We start from the raw sequence: 21,611 nt of genomic DNA, 5'->3' as shown, positions 1-21,611 counted from the left end.
TTATGAAGAAAATTAGTATACATGTAAGCTTAAAATAAATTCTAATAACAGAACACAGCTTTACCGAACGCATGCATTTAGTCCTATAGTGACTTCTAGAAAACCAACATGGCGGAAAAAATGATTATTTGAGCTTTCAAGTTCTCCTTTATTAATTTTCGTTGAACTTTACTTTGGGCAAAATAACAATTTTGTAGAAAAGGGATTCTTCAAAACTCTCAAGGTAAGTCCCTTTTTGATTTAAACTTACAATATCCGTTGATTTACGCAATTTTAAAACTTCTGGCTCACTTTTCACATTTATAAGGATTCTGGGATATTTTTTATTATAATTAATTATTATTTACATTTATAATTATTATTTGAATTTATTTCTTTCACTAGCCGGTAGGACAGTAATAAGTCACAAAGTTAGTCTTGATTGCTGTAACAGCTTAAACTAGTTACAAGTTTAAGCGACTTGTTTTTTCGTGATTAAAAATATAATACAAACAGCGGTGATAAATATTATGAAAAATCGCATTTTACTAAACTTGACGTTTTGTATGCTATATTTTTAATCTAGTTACGATGGCCTAAGACCAAGAGTCTATATGATTGTTTTTTCGTTTTTTTTTCTTTATAAATTTATTTTGGCACACTTATCAAGTTAGAAAATTCATGTGCGAAAAAACTAACTAAAGGTATAGAGGTGCGAAATTAAATAAATTTTAGTTAAAATAACTGTTCAGTGATCATGCTCATTTCAGTGAGTTGACAAACACTTGACAAACACTTGTTCAAAGCCTAGACAAATATATACGTTTGCGCGAATTGAGTCCCAATGAGGGTTAAGGCTCGGTGTCTTCATGCGAATTCACAACATTTCATGGATCAAGCAATCGAACTTTCCCTGACAACGCATGCGTTGTTTATATCTATGTATGTGATCTGTGCGATGTAGAATACATCGGTTACACGAGCTTTCACCTTTACTAGCGCATTGACGAACACCGATTTTTCGCCATCGGAAAACACCTTCAAAATGAACACCGTGTTGATAAAGTTGGTGACCTAAAAGTTCGACGCCTTCAATTACATGTCCTTAAAGGTGGTTAAACCGACCTTTGAGCTACCGCGTGTAAAGGTGATTTAAAATTGGTGAAAAGGCGTTTCTTTATCTGCCTTTACACTTGAGTTTATAGCTGGCATAAAGGTCAGGTTAAAAAAATGTAAAGTTAGCGTAAAGCTGATTACATTCCAAATTTACGCCAGCTTTGCTTGAGCTTAAGCCACAGTAAAGTTATGTTTTCATGCTGTGAATTTCAATGTTTCCGATATGATTAACCATTTTTTGGTTGTCAAATGCGACAATTTTTTCGCTTGATATTCCACGCCGTCAATGGCTGCGGTCACATCTGGACTGCTAACTATAGTTAAGACGGCGTTAACTATAGTTAGCTATTTCGGTAATGATACCGCTTCTCTGTTCACCCTAACTATAGTTAGAAAATTTACGCCTCGCTGATCGATCCAAAACAATGCACACTAACTATAGTTAAACTCAAGCAGGTTTCATAGGTTAGTCTTAAGTTTACAAAGGAAAAACCAGTCAGAATGCGACAATTTTTTTTGCACGTGCGAGATGGACATAACAAAGTGTGAAGGGAAGGAAAAAAGAAAAACAACATGGCAAGAAATCACATATCACCAATGTAAGCAAATATAAAGCTTGAATTATTCGGCTTCATCCTTACTTCATTTTATTTTCTTCAACGCCGAGATTGCGTGCAAAAATAGAAAAATAAACGCACAACTAGACACAGATCAATAACAAGGGCTGTCATAAATTAATTTAAATTTGAAATTATTCAAAAGCTAATCAGAACTAACTATAGTTAACTGCATTGGTGTGACCGCCAAGACGACCGAAAGCACTAACTAGTGACGTGAAACATCATGTGAGAAATCCGGCTGAAAGTGCAAAAAAAAAACATCTCTGCGGCGTAGAACATCAAACGCAAAAACCGCCACTATTTGCATTCTACACGCATGCATTCATTGACATTAAAATATTTCCCGAAAAAAAAAACCATAATTTGGATGACGTCTTTCTTCGCAACGGCTTGATTGACACAGATTTGCACCGTCTCTCAGCACCGCTATGCCGACAAAGAAAAATGCCGGCTTTCTCGAACTCCCCCCTCTCCCAAAAAAAAGCCCCCTGCCCCCTACCTACCTGGAATAAACGAAATGTTAATTTTGCGTCGTGACGTGTAAGAATAGCGAAACGTCTTGTCTAAGGTGTGTCGAAGTATTTTTTCGGACTATACCTAACATAATAAAGTCAGCTTCTCTTGCAATTATCCCTTTTTATAAAGAATAGATGACGTACCCATATAGCCGGTAGGTGCATATCTCTGTTCCAGAATCTACTGTGGCCGCCTTCCATTCTTGGAATAATTACTCTATCGACACCGGTTTCGTCGGTTGGGTAGTTTTTACATGTTGCAATTATACGTACTGTTACTGGAATCATATCCTTAATCTCTACGGCACATTTTGACTGGTTGACCAGAAGTATTCCTTTTGGTAGCCAAAAGCTGATGTTTAAGTAGTGGTCGTCTTGTGACCTTTTTCCAACTGGTATAGTGGGCGTTATAGTAAAACTCGTAATATTCTGAGAACATTCCGTTATTTGTATTGTAGTTGGCTCAACCTGCAAACAACCCAGATATTATATTAAAATCAGTGAATATTCAACAGTGCTTTAACAGTGCAACTAATAATAGTTGCATTGGGAATTTCTTAGACTCTTAACAGCCCTCTCATTTTTTGACTGTGTTTTTCGCCGGAAAAGAATCGCAAGAGAACCGCACATTAGCGCAAAACGGATGGCGCGAGGGGGTGGGAGGCGGTTAGCGAGAAAAATAGATTGCAGAGGAATTGCTCGAAGGAAATTTTCTTGCAAAGAGAATACCAGAGTACAAAGGTTACCGAGTTGATTAGGGTAATCGCCTCAAATAAGTGGATGATCAACCATTCAAGGCTTCTATTATTTCAAGAATTCCACTCGTGATAATAATTAGGGGGCATTCATTTATTAGCGCATGGGGGGGGGGGGGTCGGCAAAATTTAAGGGGGCTTCCTTTTTTTGGAAAGGTATTTAGGGGGGGGTTGTCTCATATTGAGAGGCCTTATGAGGGGGGGGGGGGGTTTGTTGGAAACTTTACATCGGCTTTCCAACTTCCTTCTACTGACTTCAAAGGTGAATGAAGCAAGGGTTCAATTCTTTTATTTTGACACTATTTTGGCCAACCACATTTGCCTCTACTCATTACTAGTCATTTAACATGTACAACTGAGTTATAAAAATGGAATGATAAATTGCAACTAAGCGATTTCAGTATATCTAAATTTTCCCAACAATAATCCATATGCATCCTTGAAACCGTAATCGTGATTGTAAAATTGTAAAAAATATGTGTTTTAAATGTCTAGGTAACAGTTCAATATATTACCTATTCTTAATCAGTAGAGCTGCAAGAGGATGATTCTTGGGAGTGTAGTTCATCGATATCAGTATAGTCTGTAAAGTCTGAGTCAGTAGACTGGCACGAATCATTGCTGCTACTTTCACCTGGAGACTGCCTTGGTCTACCCTTACCCTCTTCATGATGAGCAGTTATGAGCTTAATTTTGTCCTGCTTACTCCGCTTAGGCCCGGGTCGCACTTTAGACAAACATTTGAAATGTTGCAAGATGTTGAGGACAATGTTTGTCTCGGAACTTGTCCGAGACAATTTGAATTGTTGTATTTAGGGTCGCACTTGGACACACAAAATTACCCGTCACTTGTTACTGTGTTAATTTCGCAGCAAAAATAACATTCAAAAGGGAGAGACAAACCGGTCGCATTGAATCAAATCAACGCAAATTTTTGTTTCTACCTTCTTATTGCGAGCGTTCGTAACGATGTCGAAGCTCATATAAAAGAAAGCGTGCCGCCATATAAAGCGGAAAATTTGATGAGCAAATTGCTGTGCATCATGATTCGGACTGCGGCTACAGAACAGTTGCCCTAGCCTATACCGATCTTTCCTTTCATTTGAATTATCTTGGCGAGGGCTCTTTTCCCAAATAACGGAAATATTCGGTCGAAAACCGCTTGAATTCGTGTTCATCAGACTAGACAGTAAAATGTGAAGCGAACAATTTTTTACGGATCACTGAACTGATTGACACTTTTGTCACAAGAAAAACAATTTTTGTTTGTTGTTCGCAAAAAGTCCTGCGTTGAGGCAGGACGACGGCTTCTTTGAAGATTTGTCTCCGTGGACAAGTTTTTGTCCGCGTAGGGACAAGTAGGTCGCACTTGGCGTGGTCAACTGATGACAGGAATCTGACAGTTTTTTTGGTTATCAAAATAAACTTGTCCCGATTTTGTCCCAAGTGCGACCCGGGCCTTAGTAAAAGAAAGGTTGTATGCTTTTAAGTATTTGTCAAGCTCGTAGACATAAACTGTGTTTAGCTTTTGTTCTTCAACAAGTTTCTGCCAGTCATAGTCTCCAAACTCTTAGTTTTCTTTACCGAGTTTGATTTGCCCTTTCTTCCTTGCGCAAATTAGCAGAAACGTTATTTTCATAGATGTGCCTCACAGCATTGACCACATATTCCTTATGCTCTGATCTCCTTAATACTAAGTTTTCCTTCCTTGACTAGCTTCTAAACTGATTTAATATAAACCATAACACAGGAAAAGTTAATTTTTAGAGAGGATACAGTAGGTCCCATTCAACAGAAAAGCTGTTTTCCCCACGACAGAACCGAAATTTGAAGTCCACATAAGAAAGGAGATTGGTCATTAAGACATTTCCCAGGGGCGTCGGAAGTCCCCCCCTATGTATCTTCCAAAATATTAAAGCAATCACAATGAAACTTATAGGATGTATTGTATGTCCAAACATCTTTCTTTTGGTATGTCACGTGGGATGGTGATGTCACATCACGTGACAATTACATCATGATGTCAAAATAGCCGCCATCTTGCATCCGCCATCTTGGATTTCAAAATTTTTCCAAAATGCCAGAAAACCACCCAAAATTACTGCAAAGTACTCAAAATCAATAAAAATGTGCTTTAAAACCTTAAAAATGTAAAAAAATTCCGTTAAAGTTAATCTGGCCAGACCAGGGGGCTAGGTGGCGTGCCTAGTCAACCCCGGTGACAGCCAAGCTGCCACAGGGCTACAGCTGCCACAGGACTGGCTTGAAGGCCCACGTTATTATGGATCGCGGAGTCCACCTTTTGTCAAATTAGTGTAGTTTTATTTTTTTTTAATCCAGCCCTAGATGCTGATGTAGGCATGATGGTAGATGAAATTTGGAGGGAACAACTCTTTTCCCAAAGAAAAGTAGTTTTTTTTTTCGCCCGCACATTCGGATTCGTCCAGTCGATGTAATTTGTTTTTTCGCCCAGTTAGAAAATTGACTTTCTAAATGCCAATGAGTTAGTATTGAGTTGCAGCGGTAATGCCAGTTGAGTATTTAAGCAAAAGTCAGGTGAAGCAGCAGTGTACAATTTCAAAACATAACGCTCCTATAACTAAACACTAAAACACGTATTATATTTATCACGTCAATATTAGAAGTGACGAACACTCTGTTTTCCCTACCACACGACATATTTTTTTACACGGAGAAGGGTTTCACTACTGAACGATGGAAAAGGGAAAAGGAGAGAGCCTGGGATCGGGATTGGTGCGAAAACCTTGCAAATATGATGGGTTAACTGTGACTTGCTTACCGTTAAATACAAAGTAACATATCTACTGTTTTTGTCAAGTACTATTTCAAATTAAGATTTATCACCAGTTGCTATCATCGACACCTGTTTTGTTAAATAATGAAGTATATTGGTAATTAAAAGGACCATCTCTTACCTTTAATCCCGCAAAGAATGGTTTACGAATATTTTGAGGGTGGCACCACGGGTTCAATGGGGATGAAGTATACCGGGCGGTTACGTTGCATGAAATCTAATATAGAAATAAATCAGTATATGTATATGTATCACAAAATAGTCCATTTTACAGTTGTCTGCTCAGTGACCTGACCTTTGAATGGAAGTAAGGGTGAAGATGACCTTGTTTTGGTACAAGCCCCTCCGCTTTTGTTGTGTAAATCATGTTGTTTTGATGATAACTAGTTTTTATTTACATGATAAAGCAGAGAGGTTTGTAGCAGTGCAAGGTCACCTCCAGCCTCACTACCATTCAAAGGCCATGTCACTTTGCAGGCACCTGTAAAATGGACTATTGGTCATTTTGCAAGATACTACTTTATATTTTCACGAAAAGCAAAAATCCACATCAAGGTTTAAACCTTACCAGAATGACGGCATCAAACACAATTGGCTAATAAGATGGATTTTGCGTGATTTTTTAACGAATTTTCACCGAGTGGAAGTTATATACCTAATATATAGATAAACTATAATATAATTATATAGCTGTCAGTAAATCCTATATTTTTCCTTAATTTCTAAAACTGTCCAATTTGGGATTAAATTTGATAGTTTCAATTAGGACTTTCAGGTAAAATGCACAAACTGTTAAATTGGACAGTTTTGTCTCAGTCAATCAAATCCAAGAAAAAAAACAACATGTGGCGGATATTAGCCAATTAGCACAAAGCATGGCGTCAGCCCTGTAAACTTGTTGCATTGTTTGTCAACAATGGCGGCATTTTATAAGGCAAGTTTGCTACGTTTTTCCATTCCTTTTGAGCTTTTCAAAACAAAGAATAATTTTCTACGTTGTCAGGAGAGGAGCCCGCTACACTAAGAAGCACAAACCAAGAGCAGAACCCCTCCAATAGTACAAAACTTGGGTGAAAGTAAGCTTAAGTGCAGTGAAGCGAGCAAGAAATCTTTCAGATATTCATCGCCATGAGGTAGATACAATTCTTCGTCGTTTTTTTTTTTTTGCGGAAGTTTGAAAAGAAAAGACGGCGATGAAGTACCAACGAGATAGTGGAAAGGAGTATGTCAGATTGAAGAAGTCGTTAAGCTCTTCGGACACTTTGTTTACGACTTACATTGACTGATGCAGTGTTTTCACTCACTTTGTAGCAAGCTTCGCAAGCTCGGGTGAATAAAATTACACTGTTTTGTTTAAGTTTTATTTGTGAAGACAATGCTTTAAGTGAGTTGTATGTGCTGTGTCATGCCTACTATTGTTGAATGCTTTTCCAGTTCTGGACATAAGTTTATTGTTTACGCTGGATTTACTGACTACAAGCTATATAATAATACGTAACCGGACTACATACTTGTCCAATTTGGAAAAATTTAGATTCAAAAAATTCCTCTGACAGCCAAATTAGACTCGGCCTACGACCTCGTCCAGGAGGCTTATAATCGGATGTTTTTTTAGTTAGATGGGCTTATAACCAAAATTTTAAGGTATTCTCTTGAATGGCACTGTTATGTATGCTGCTTTGGAAATTTCAATAAACACACAGGGAGCCCTCGCATCACCGCTATGCGGATAAATAAAAAATCATTCTTACTTGTTATCGTCGCGTTTTTTGCGTTTTATCGGCCATTTTGAATTGTTTATACTCGGTCTATAGTTCAGTTGAATGCCAGTTTTGGAAGAACAGGTGACGTTACTTTTCTATTGCTCCGCTGAAAAATACGGAAAAATCGAAAAAATAATAGCGGAAAAATAGCGGCACTAAAACAATGGTTTGATCCAGGACTTCTCGTTCAATATCCGGGACTTTTCAACTCCGAAACAAACCTTCGAAGATCTGTGGACGCCATGTTCAAGACTTGTGAGATTTCATCGAAGTGGAGCGGAATATTTTGCTTGATTCAAACAGAGTTCGCGGACAGCGCCGCCATTTTGGCGGCCATTGAAGGTGGATTATTGAATTATTGTTACAAAGCTTAATGAAACATATCCCACTGTTTGTGCATTGGGCAAATTACATGTAGCACAAAATAAGAGCTACATTTGCTGTATTTTATTCTTTATTTTATGGATGACTGGCTCAAACTTCCTTTTTGTTAACTTGTTTTTTTGTTTTTTGTTTTCAGGTGCAAGCAGGACAAAAGAAGGCCATGGCTCGGGCTGGCCAATATAGCAATAGTTAAAAAAAATATTAAATAAATGTTTTGATTTTTTATTTTGATACGTGTCCCTGTAATAATTTGGGAAGGGTTTTGAACACAACCCAGGCCTTTAAGTGGCCTTTAAGAATCTGAGCACTCAGAGATGCCATTTGCTGCACTCTCGGTCACTTTCATGCCATTTTTATTGATCGTCAATTGAGTCAATGTGAAATGCACAACTTTCCAATGTCGTTGCCATTTTTAAGGGTTTAAACACATCGCTGCCCCATTTCAGTGCCCTAATCATGTTACTTGTGGCTCTTTAGTGTTGTGTCTCTGTGTCTGTGTTGCTTGTCTCTTTAGCCTGTTGGAAGGCCTTCTTATTACATCCACCATCACAAGATTGATCACAACCGTAAATCACCCTAGTGCAGGGTATTTTGGCATTATTATATTTTATGCAGAGCATGCCAAGAACGAGATGGCCATGAACTGCTTTACGACCATCTCTTTCATAATTATGTTTGTAAGAGAGTGCATGCATTTCCAAAATCCTGGACCAGGTTTTTTCTGTAAATTTTCGTACTGAATTTCGACATAGATTGGGAAATGATCGGAATCATGATATGCTTTAAACTCCGTTTTGCATGTGCGCGGCACTAGGTGTTTAGACACAAGCCAGTAATCTAGGCGGCATTGTATTTTGCCAGAACCGTTGCTCCACGTGAAACGCTGGGAGGAGGGATGATGAAGTCGCCAAATGTTAACGAGACCCAAAGTGTTGCGAAGGTCGTTTATACTATCAATAACGCTTTTTCGGTTGTTTGTATTTTTTCCTCCGGTCTTATCAACACTTTCAAGCGGGCAGTTGAAATCGCCACCAATGATGATATTGTCGTTAGAGTAGGGTCGCAATTTGTTAGACAATTCATTGGAAAAAGTTTTTTGGAGACTTGGATCATTTGGAGCGTAAATGTTGACAAAACAAAATTCTTCATCTTGTAGCGAAGCTCGAACGAGAAGAAACCTCCCTTTTTTGTCTCGGATAATGTCAGGGTTTTCAGTTTTGAGAGTCGATTTGATTAACACCATCACGCCTCTGCTGTGTTTTGAACCATGGGAGTAGAAAACGTCACCACCCCATTCCGCGCGCCATATGTTTTCAATTTTGTCGTCGCTATAGGTTCCTTGTAAGAAAATTACGTCATATTTACCGTTATGGAGCCAACGAAATAAATTCCTTCGTTTGATCGACTTATTCATACCTCTGATGTTCAGAGAAATACATTTAAGATTTATGTTTACTTAAAAACATAAATTTCAGGGCAACAAATGCGCATCGCTCAAAAAGGATATTTCCCAAGAGATGTGCCCGACTACAACTATTTAAAAACGAAAATAAATTAACATTAAACACACAATAGAAACTAAATGAGCCGACAAGCGGCTTATTGTATAAAAGGGATACTAGAGAATGACTAAAACTCATGAAAATAATTAAAGGTGTCCTCTCTACGCCTCCCCGCGACCTAATTATTTATTCTGGTTTCGTTCAACGTGATGGGGAAAAAATTATGTGCAAGGGCGAAGCCTTATTAAATAGAAGTATCTGGAAAATACATGATTTTAGGCAATACATTAGGTATCACGGAAGGAAAATTGGCGTTTTCGTTCTAAGTCAAATTGTGTGCAAACCATCAATGGTAACCCCAATAAAGTATATATTTCCTGAAAGTTTATTGAAAAAAGATTCTAATGAGGGATTTTGTTTGCATCATATAGCCCATAATAAGCAACGTCAGCATTTTGTTTACAATTATGATGTTGCGCAACTTTGGGTTTATTTGAGAACACATTTACATGAGAGCCTAAACTTTTATGTGGAATTTGATCTACATATATTGCTCTAAAAAACGGTGTCTCAGATATTTCTCTTCTTGCACCATTAATTATTTATGAATTTTTAAACTTTAAAATGGCGCTTTTAGGGCTTCTTTGAGATTAAAGTTTCATAAAAAATTAATGGAGCAAGAAAAGAAAAATCTGAGACACCGTTTTTTAGAGCAATATATGTAGATCAAATTCCACATAAAAGTTCTTGCTCTCATGTAAATGTGTTCTCAAATAAACCTAAAGTTGCGCAACATCATAATTGCAAACAAAATGCTGACGTTGCTTATTATGGTCTATATGATCAAAAAAAAAATCCAAAATAACAATCTTAATTCAATAAGTTTTCAAAAAATATATACTTTATTGGGGTAACCATTGATGGTTTGCACACAATTTCGCTTGGAACGAAAACGCCAATTTTCCTTCCGTAATACCTTAAAACTAGCTGTAACCATAGATAATAAAGAAGTAATTAACCTAGAAATTATCCAAGTCTTCTAAGCTATAGATTCTTTCCGGGGCATCATCAACAGAAATTTTGAAAAAGACTTTACCATCAACTGTCCACACACTGTGCCAATGGTTCAACTTTTTGGTTTTCCAGACTTTGTTGAAAAGTTCGCGGCGTCTTCTGGTGAGGTTCTCATTGATGTATACGATGTCTGCTCCAGGGAAAACATGGTTTAATCTTTGATTCTTCAACTGCTTGCGAGCGCTGTGTAGTGCGTTCTTAGCTTCGTACGATTTAAATCTGGCAATGATTGGCCTGGGTTTGTTTGATTTCTTGTTTGCGGATAACCGGTGGCAGATGTCAATATCATTGTTTCGAATAGGGACGTTAAGCACATTTCCGAGCTTAATAATTTGTTCGGCCAGGTTTTCTTGTGAGCTCTCTGGGATTCCATGAAACTCTAGATTATGTTTTCTCGAATACTGTTCAACGTCGTCAATCTTGTTGATAGCGGTGGCAAGGTCTTCGGCCATTGTATCATTGTCTTCTTTGACTTCTTTGAGATTAGCTTTTAGAGACTTGACTTCTTTCTTTAAGGTTTTGTTTTCCTTTACAAGCTTTTCCACTTCAGCTATATGAAAACTAAGTGATTCATGCAAGTCGGCGTATTGCTTTCGCAAAGTTTGATTGTCTTCTAACAGTTTGTTGGTATTGTCTTGTATTTGAGTCAGAATCTCGCGCATATCCGCCATTTCGCTGCTGTCAGAAGTTGAAGTCATAATTCTTACCGATTTGGCAGGCGGAGTTTTGGAATCAGGGGAGCTGCTGCTGCTGCATCTTTCCTGCCGTTTGCCCCGTAAATAAAAGGTGATAAGGCCTTCCTTGCTTTTATCTTCTTCGGTCATCGGCCATCGGGAAGATGAAGAAACGGACTACGGAAAAGTCCGTCCGGCCGCCATGCTGCCGTATGCAAAATCTACCATGAGACACGGTGTACATATCATGGCATCATACGTCCGAGGGTTAATATAATTGTTACATTTAGATACAAAGAAATTATTTAAAAAAAAAAATGCACAGGAAACGCACACGAAACTGTCTGGTACAGACTGTAAACGTTTAAAATCGGACTTGTTACGGTCGATCGGTTGGCGTCTTTTTTGACGTCAAACTTGCTTAAAATATATTTTCTCCAGGAAGTGTTCAGCGTTAAAACTATTTTGTTATACATCTGCAGTTTCTTTTGCTCTAAATACAATTTTCATTAGCTGATTTTTTGATCATGTGACTTTGCAAATGTAACCCTGGAGGGAAACATTTGTATCAAACATTTTGGGAAACTGACATTTGTATCAAATGTTTCCCTCGCGGGATATATTTAGCTGACTGAATGCGATCAATGTGAAAAGCACGTGGTTTGAACGTGACTTAGGCATGTGCTTTTGCTGTGGCGTCTTTTCAAGCTCACTTCTCGGAAGTTCCAGGAAATTTGTCGCTAGTTCTTTGAAAGACCATGAACCACAGTGGAACAGTTTGAGGCTAAAATCGGCTCTATCTATTTTTCATTTGAAACACGAAGTCAGAAAACTATAAGAGTAGAAGGATTTCGAAAATGCCTGGAAAGTAAGTCAGTTCTTTGCTTTCTTTTGTACGTATTCTACGATGTATTTGTAGTACATTTGCAGTATTTTAGAGAAGGAATAGAGTCGTGCTCATGTGTGATGTCGTTAAACCTAATTTGCTCGTTCGTTTGTTTCATTTGTTCATCCTTTGCATGTATAAAAAAAGCACTAAATGTATTTTCCTTCGGAAAACATTTAGTTTTATTTACCTGCGAGTCTCAAATTAGTAATAAGGTTGAGTTAGAAAAAAAAGTTTCTCGTCCCCGCCCGCTTCGTTTTTTGGAAACGAACTCAACAGGCCTTACTCCTCAATTAAGTACAAAGAAAAATCTGTAAGATATGGCTTTCGTCTGCGTTTTAATAAGAACGCAGGCCAAAATTTTAAAGCCTCGGCACGCTAGTCTGAAGAGGTCAGGATTTATTTTGCAAGTTCGCTTCTGGAGAATTTGACGATGGAGGAAAAAAAAACAAATAACAAAAAAGCGCCCGCCCGATCTCTTTTTTATACAAATTCGGACGGGAAACATTTTTTTTTGTTTTTTTTTTTGTTTTTTGTTTTTTTTTTTTTACTTGGCCTAATAATCTAATTTATGTAGCGCTAAAATTATATAAAATTATTCTAAAGCGATTTACAGGAAGTATAATCGTATAAATTCAACCATACAAAAAACTATTAAAAATATTAAAATAATTTTCACAACGATCAAAGATTAAACAACCGTTTACAAAGTGTGTAAGCAAGCGTTTTCATTGGCAATGACAGTCATGAACTTTTTTCATTCAAAATGGGCTTCGGAAAGATAATTTAGTGGAGATATTTGTCAGAAAACCAAAGAAGAATTTAATTTCAATTTGAGGTTATTCTACGCTTGAGGCAAATAACATAGACAGAGGAAACTACAGAACATGACACTGGATTAGTAGAGATCGCATTTTTAACAACCCACCGTACAAGAGAGTGACACACATTGCTACCGATCCCCCTAATCCCCTGCTTGGCAAACTTACTGCTACGGATAATGATCAGGTGCTTTAAACATTATTCGGTTATGTAGGTATGAAATGAATTGTGCGACTTAGGATTCAGGTTTTTAATCTTCTTTCTTTACGAACTGTCGCTTTAAGAAAGTTCTCGATTTGTAGACTTCAGTAGTTTCGTAAAGCCTCTCTTGTGCTATACAAGCGTCCAGTGGCTAGTAGTTTGGTTTATACACTTAAAATTGTTGTTAAATTGGTCTCCCTTTGCATGAATCGATATGTTTTTGTTCTCTCCAAACCCTCCTACAACTCGTTGGCGAAACAACCGCAATTCACCTGAATGAAAACTGGTCTGCTTTGAGAAATCGGGGATAACATATATGAGAAGTACTGCACGAAAGAAAACGAAAATTGTTGGAGGAATCGAAAATTTAGAGTAATCGAGGTTTCGAGGAATCGGGATTCTACTGCTTCAACGTTCAGTTCAGAACTCTGATTACATGTACGTTCGTAAGCGAAAACAAAGTGAAGCGAAAGAGCTACATGTAGTCTGGTTCACCACAGTATTTCGTAGATGGGATTTTATATATATTGCTTGCGCTTGAATTCACTAAATTGCTATGACATGCTATGAAGATGCAGAAGCAAAATTTGAATGGCCTTTTTCTGATGTGCATGTTCATGTATACTTGTTATGCAATGCTTTCGAATACCTACCATTAGTACACCCACGGGTGACTTGATGTTTCAGGATACATGCAAGTTAAATCTGTTTTCGGAGCAACTACAGAATGCAGGGGCACTCCGGTCCACCGTGCCGGAACGCTTCATTAAAGCCAATCGATTTTTCTTTAGCCTGTGGTAGCTTTTAGTAGTAACATATTTATGTAAAGAGAAAACTTGGTTTTCAAACTTGTGAAAGCCTGGGTTCCACTGTTTCGTATTCAATCAATAATATGGCGACCATGCTTTAACACAATTGAAGATTGAAGATTAATGCATTTCATTTTGTCGAAAAGGAGTATAAGCAACTAAAGCAGAGTATAAGAGGAAGAGGAGTTACAAGTTTTATCCTTCAAAGACAGAATAAGTTAGCGGTAAAACCTAAGAATCGTACAATTTCAGTATGCTAGCGTTCGCTCAACTGAATCTATAGAAATCGTCTGGAAATTATGGTTTATGTTAACAGTGCGATTTGGTATAAACGTCAACCCCAGTTATTACATGGGTGCAAACTCGAAAAGGGTGGTTGCGTACTACGTTTTTATTGGGTGCGAACTTGGTCATACAAGCGAGTGAACTCGGTCTCACTAAGAGCGAACGCGGTATAATGTTGGGAGCGAACTCTTACGGTGCGAAACCGATTGAGAGTGAAACCGGCAGTTTCCCTGTAGTTTCATTTCTGTTTAAATTTAAAGTAGAACCCCAGTAACTTGAACTCGGATAACTCGAACAACCCCGCTAACTTGAACTAACTTTGATAACTTCCATTTCCCTTGGACCTACAGTACTTTTCGGTCATTTTTATCGGTTAACTCGAAAACCCCGCTAACTCGAACTGTTTTTCGTTTCCATTCAGAGTTTGAGTTACCGGGGTTCAACTGTATTTAAAAGAAAAAAAAAACGAAAAAAAAAAAATGATTTTTCTGTTGTTCGAGATTGCAAAACTTTATTTGTTGCTGTTAACATTTTAAACCTCGATTGCTCTAAATTTTCGATGGAAGTTGATTTCGTGCAGTTGTTCATTCACGTGGAAGATTTTTTTTCCAAAAATCTAAACTGATTGCAAATTCGTCATAACCAATTTATTATATATAATTGCTTTAAGAATATTTTGTTTTTCATGGACATGGGAACAGTTGCGATGTAAAGCTGTTTACACATCAATTCCTGAGTTTTGCGTCCTGCTTAATGTCTGCACAAAGTTTTTAATCTCTACAGTGTACTATCAGGTTTTTCGAAAGATTTAATATTTCGAATGTCATGATTTGAGAAATTGATTCCCTGCAGTTCTTCATTCATGTGGAAGGTTTTTTCCCCAAAATCTAAGCTGATTGCGAGTTCGTCATCGAGAATTACACAGTCATGTATTATTTTAACAATATAATTTTTGTTTTTCTTGGATGTGAGAATGGTTGCAGTGTTAAGCTGTTTACTAATCGGTTTTGTCCACTGCTTGACAAATTCCTTGATGTTTACATAAAGGTTTTACTCTCTATTATCAGGTTTTTCGAAAGATTGGATATTTCGAATGTCCGATTCGAGGAATTGATTCTGACTGTGCAGTTGTTCATTCATGTGGAAAATAATTTTCCCAAAAATCTAATTTGAACTGAGATTAATTAATCAGGTTCCACTGTAATACTACATGTAGGCAGTGTATGCTTATGTATACTACATAAGCATTGTATTTTCTGTATTTTCTGGTGGATACTGCAGAATGATATATTGCAATGGCTTTCTTTGTGTAGGTTTCTGATTGGCTGTATTCTTTAAAGCATGTACAGTAAATGTATGCACATGAAGCTAAACTGTCACACAGTAGTAAGCTTTCTGTATAAAAATAGTAGCCTTCTCAGCTTGGGTACACAAGGGACCAGTTCCAAAAGATTTGGGTCCATTTTATTCTACATGTAATTTGAAACCAGTCTGGAATGGAACCAAATTAAATATCCTGTCTGGTTCATTTCTGTTGAGATTGAAATCTGGTCTGAAGTGAAGGCAGCATTTGTTAAATTCGTACACAGAAGGCCCTCAGTTATTTCGATTATATACATGTATAGCACTGCAGTCACTGCATCAAGGTTACATTCATAATGGGTGTAATTTTATTACACATTCAGTTATTATTTTTGAGTTTTGCAATGTGAGATCTTTATATTTGGCACTTTTGCTCTTGACGCCATTTTCGTCAGACCTTAAAGCTTATGTATCCGTAGGATGAATTAAACATGACCTTTATCTAGTCTTTTAAGCCATTTGGCTAACTGGTGTAGAAAATACACATGTATCTTTCATAAATTAGTGTGGACTTCCTTACGTGTACCTACAAGTAGGGGTTGACAGATTTAATCTGGACTACATTATGTTTTAGGTTTTCATCAATATTAATATACTGTTGTTTTTACTTTTTTGCAGATGTATCATGAAGGATTTTTCAAAATTATTTTTCATTTACCATAATAATAACAATAATAAAAATAACATAATAATTATTTCATTAAGTGTCGAAAAAATATTGCAGTTGTAACCATTATCCTTCCTATTTGGAAAGGCAAAAACTTAATCAATATAATTTTAATTTCTAAAATTAATCAAAACTAAATCACCCAGTTGATGCTGAGATTAAATTTGTATTAATGATAAAAAAATGAAAATTGCTTTGTTGAGTGGAATTATTCGAATAAATAAAAGATAAAAGAGGTACAAAGCATCTTGTATTACTTTGACAGGCCATTTATTTAGTTTTTAAGTACATAGCATCAGAAATTAAAAGAGATTAAGGCGGCTTTAACAAGTTAACTTGCGTGTTGCAACCTAATTGTTATGACAAGAGAAACCGACTATGAACAGTCAATTGCAAAGTAGTCTGTGGAACTTCAGCTGATGTTGGCTTGTTTGGAAAACCTTTGCTTGCTCAAGTGAGTGGAAGCTACAGTATGTGATAATGAAATGAAGACCATACATCTAATATACATTCAGTATGAAGTCACCTATTTGGTAAGTTTGTTACATGTTTTCTTTGATTTATTATTGTTTTTATTTAAACAACCACCAGAAATGTAATTGATTCAACTGTGAAAAACAGTTAAAACTAAATTTTCATGGTGGTCATGTCTTTGTGTGCCTCATGAAAAGCAAGTGAGGGGCTGAATTCATGGGTAGTGAAAATGTCACGAAAAGTCATTACATTTTTCATGACTCATTAATATTCTACCGTTCATGGGAAAACAATGGGTTTTTCATGGGGCATGAATTTAATGACACCATGAAAACTCCATTAATTCCAACACCATGAAAAATGAGCTTTTAAATTCATGGATTTTTCATCACCATGAAAAGGCCATTAAAAAACCATGATGGCTTCATTTTGATTCATAACATTTTCATGGAAAATTTGGCCAATAAGAATTTTTTCATGGGCCATGAAGCGTTGAATATTAGGGGGATTTTCATGTTATTTTCATGGGATTTTTATGCAGTATTCATGGTATATTTTCATGAAAGGACCAATGAAAATTTGACCATTAAAATCTACTGAAAAATCCATGAAGAAGCTATGAATTTTCCATGAAAAATTTCAGTGGATTTTCATGGGTTTTAAGTTCATAGTGGAAGGTGACAGATAAAGACTCGGACTCGAGTGGCAAATTAAACGCCGCAATTTTTGAACAATTTTGCTTTGACTGGGAGAAATTGATTTAAAATTATTTATGAAAGCAAGCCAGACTCTAAAAAAAACACTAAAAGGATACCTCTAAGGGGCATATAAGCAGATCCTCTCAATTAAGAACTTGCAAAAACAATTTAAACGACAAGAATAAGACAGCGGCTAGTGGGAAAGTTCTGTTCCTTTTAAAAGCAGTCAGACAAGTTTCCTCTGTTGTGTTTTAAAAACGGGAAAATGTCTTCGGAATGGGTGTTGTTATCAACATTGATATTTGGTGTTATGTCAACTTGAGCCCTAAAACTTCAACCCAAACAAAAAAGCGGTAGGGCTATAGCCCTACCACTTCGCGGTCCCTACTGTAATCAATACAACTGTAGTTTTATCTATATACTAAAGCGCACAAGTTAACAAAATAGTAATCATTGTCTACTTACCCATCTGTTTACCCTGTACTTTGAGCCATCGAGTCTCGAAAATAATGGCCTGTTACGACCTTGGCAGGGATCTTCATATTCCGTGCCTTCGTCAGATCTCAAAGGGCCACAAAGATCATCCGTGTATAAATGTTTGCCTTCCGAATACCAAACAATCCGGTATGAAATGTTTGTCCAATGTTGAATGCTTGGATTTAAAAACGGGACGTCACACCGCAGGGCTACTGAACGTGATCCTTTATCAAGGGGCTCGTAAGTTATAGTTGGCTCACCAAGAAAGGATCTATCAAACGCAGTGGGTGGGTCTAGTAGTATTAAAATAAACAGTTTTTTTTTAATATTTAACCAACTAAATATATAATTTTAACGTGTGTCATACACATTTTCGTCGCTGGCAGGCTTTCGTTTCTATAGACGATAATTAAAATGTAAAATGTAAAATGCGCCAGAGATAGAAAAATGTTTCCAGACGTTTCGGGGCTACTTCCCCTTCTTCAGTGGAAAATGTAAATACAAGTTAACTGGTATTTACATTTTGCACTGAAGAAGGGGAAGTAGCCCCGAAACGTCTGGAAACATTTTTCTATCTCTGGCGCATTTTACATTTTACATTTTAATTATCGTTTGCACTTATTAAATGCGCTACACAGTCACACGAAATTTCGTTTTCGAGATTTCAATGTTACCATTTCTTTTCTATACTATGCCCCAGACTGAATGGTGTCCCTCCCTTTACAAATGGTTGGATATCCGAATACATGCTCATGATAAGTGAGAGCTACGAATGGCTAATGGGCCTGGACATATAGACCCATATATGCTAAACACTTAGAGCAAAGACGACCGTTTTCTCCAAAGTACAATCTTACTCCGACCAGTTTAGGGAATATCTCTACCGCTTTGATTAAGCATTCTAGAATAACATTTATGATTTTCCTTTGCATGCTTTCCTGTGTAAATGCGATTCTATTGACAACACTTATTCCCAGTTGAGTTACCTTACTAACTGGAAGCGAGGTTATCTGTTTCAAAATTTGTTTACCTCAAATTCAGTTCCGAAGATTATTTTCAGGACCGCGAAAGTGACTGGTGTCGAACATAATTTAAAGAAAACAACATGGCGTGGTTAGGAAGGAATGCAAAAGGCTTATGTGTCTCATGAGGGAAACCCCCAGATTTAGTGCATTCTACTTGAAGACGAGAAAAATGCGGGTCCGGAACAAGTTCGGGCAAGAAAAAAAATCATGTAGTAACACACGAAAAGTAACTACTCGGCACCAGGAAAAACTGAAAAACTCTCGTTTCCGAGTCTTTGAAACAAATTATAAGGACCTGGTGTCGAGTAGTTACTTTTCGTGTGTTACTAAATGACGTATGTTTATACTCAAATTCTGTATGGCGAACAACTGACGAGGTCTTAGACGAAACCGGTTTTAGAAATCACATATGTAAATTAGTGTGTAGAAAGTAAATGTAAATTAGATTTTTCCAAATCAAGATGATGTTTAGTAATACAGTAGGACCCCGGTAACTCGAACTCGGATAACTCGAACACCCCCGCTAACTCGAACGAACTTCCATTTCCCTTGGACTTGACTCCCACTTTTCAGTCATTACAGTCATTTTTACTCGGTTTACTCGAACTCGGATAACTCGAAAACGCCGCTAACTCGAACTAAATTTCGTTTCCCTTGAACCAAATTTGGGTCAAATTTACCCCGATAACTCGAATTCCGGTTCTTGCAACTTGCCACAATCTCGAGCCCAGAGTGACCCCCGGCTCCGCGGTCAGTCAGCGGTTGGTCAGCGGTAGAGTCGCCGGGACTCACTCTGGGAAACTGAATATTAATTCAGTGTCCTACTGGTCCTCACAGAACAATAGAAATCAACACGGAAGTCTGAAAATCTTCCCCGGAAGTAAACCAAACCGGAAACCTTGGAAAAACATTTTTTAATTTTTATGGTCAAATGTTCAGGTGTATCACCTTAATTTTGTAAAACACCTAAGAACTCGTCATATGGCGCTACATAAATGAAGTATTTTCTAATTCTACCATTCTTTTTGAACTCAAAAGATACCTTGAATAAAAAAGGACTTCCTTTAAACGTCAATTCTGAGTGGAGTTTCAAAACAACAACGACGGCGTCACCAAGGACAAGGTCGATGCAAAACTCAATTTATAGTTGTCTCGCTAGAACTACCGTTTTCTTTCAAATCTCCGTTACGGTTGAAAAACTGAATAACGCAGACAGTGCTCGATTCAAAATAATAACTAATAACGCAGTTGAACATTACGCGTTGTTGTTTTGCTGGAAAAAAAAAAGGAATTGTACAATTGTGTGCACGTGAATTGCGTGAATGTGTGCACGAGCTGAGTCACCGAAATGCTAATTAAACCTTTTGAACAGCGTTGTCCGGTGTGGCCTTTAACGTCTTTATTAATATTACCGCCATTCGACGAGGAAAAAATTATTTGCTCGAAAACTTGCAATCTATCATGAAAAGATGCGCTATCAGCGAGAAGCCTTTGAAATATACGAAAGTCGCCAAACAAATTTTTATCAACAGAACAATAGCTTGTCCGTGCGTTGTGCATTATGTAAATTTCTTTACTGTCGTCCGCAAAACAACAACGAACACATGCACACAGTCAGGCGGAATCTTGGAAGGCAAAAAAGATTGACTCTCTCTTTTGTTAACTGCAGAACGTTTTTTTTTTTACTTTTGTTGCTTCAATAAACACCAGTTCTCACTTCTGTCGATACTGTGTTAGAAATAGTTTAACTTTCTCGATTTACTTCCGTTCTGGGAAATTTACTTCCGCTTAGACCTGAGAGCATGCGCATAAAAAACCGGAAGACCAAGGTTCAACCTGAAACCGACTTGAAATTGATCTGATCAATTCCAGTTTCCCAGAGTCCGTCCCGTACCGCTGACCGACATAGACGGACTCTGGGCTCGAGATTGAACTTGCCACGATTGCCTATTGATTAGAGCAACGAACAGAACAAGTATTTGACAGCCATTTTCAACTCTTATCATTAGAATATATGGTCGTGTTCAGTAGAGTTTCTGACTAGATAAGCTCAATTTGCACGTCACCGTATACTGAAGTGCTGAAAAATCAGTTAACTATCAGTTATTAACTTGGCAAATTAAATATCCAATCGACCCCGATAACTCGAAACCCCGCTAACTCGAACTGTTTTTATTTCGTTTCCCTTCAGAGTTCGAGTTACCGGGGTTCTACTGTACTTTCTTGGCTTCGACAATCAAAATCGCTCAGAAAGGTTTTAATGTGGCTTCTAACTAAAACAATTTTGAACCAATTAAAGGGGCACTATTAGATTGTTAGCAACCAAAAAAACAATAACGACGACATCATACCATGGCACTCGTCTGGCTCTCCAATTTTTCCATAGGGACAGGGTTCTTTTGTACCTGCAAAGCAATCAATAATATCCTTCAGCAGTTTTCCAAAATAATAATAATACAGTAAAATTCCCGATTTCTCAAACCAATGCTAGTACTGCTCTGTATTTTTTCCCACGAATTCTCAAACCTCCCGATTTTTCGGAGCAATTTTTGTTTTCCCTGGGGCGTTCTAGAAGTCATTTGATTGCAACTTCATTAAGTTTGAAATAAGGTTTTGCTCTGCCTAATGTAGATTTGAACAGAAATCTCCTCCAATCCCTCTTCGGGACGTTGCTGCGAAGCTACAGTAAGTGGTTTCAGGGTTAAACG

The 21,611-nt window shown here is 37.3% G+C and overlaps 2 protein-coding genes across 17 annotated transcripts in view; both read right to left on the bottom strand.

Moving 5' to 3' along the window:
• The window catches only part of LOC144655576 (von Willebrand factor D and EGF domain-containing protein-like), a 118,204-nt gene that overhangs the window by 88,691 nt on the left and 7,902 nt on the right, over nt 1-21,611 (bottom strand). For all 16 annotated transcript variants that reach the window (XM_078515846.1, XM_078515844.1, XM_078515841.1 and 13 more), the window contains exons 2-5: nt 21,255-21,308; nt 17,867-18,171; nt 5,922-6,017; nt 2,375-2,698 (exon numbers count right to left, since the gene is read on the bottom strand). In XM_078515846.1, coding sequence (XP_078371972.1) covers nt 2,375-2,698; nt 5,922-6,017; nt 17,867-18,171; nt 21,255-21,308 — 779 coding nt within the window. The remainder of the gene's footprint in view (nt 1-2,374; nt 2,699-5,921; nt 6,018-17,866; nt 18,172-21,254; nt 21,309-21,611) is intronic.
• Nucleotides 10,469-11,347, bottom strand: LOC144654059 (uncharacterized). The gene has a single exon (XM_078514170.1). It carries the CDS (start codon nt 11,345-11,347, stop codon nt 10,469-10,471), a length of 879 nt encoding a protein of 292 aa, XP_078370296.1.

The sequence above is a fragment of the Oculina patagonica genome, chromosome 5 (assembly GCF_052425735.1).
Source record: "Oculina patagonica isolate OP01 chromosome 5, crgOcupat, whole genome shotgun sequence".
NCBI classification, from domain to species: domain Eukaryota; kingdom Metazoa; phylum Cnidaria; class Anthozoa; order Scleractinia; family Oculinidae; genus Oculina; species Oculina patagonica.
The sequence above is the reverse complement of the archived record's forward strand: the minus strand, read 5'-3'. Positions and strand labels throughout refer to the sequence as shown.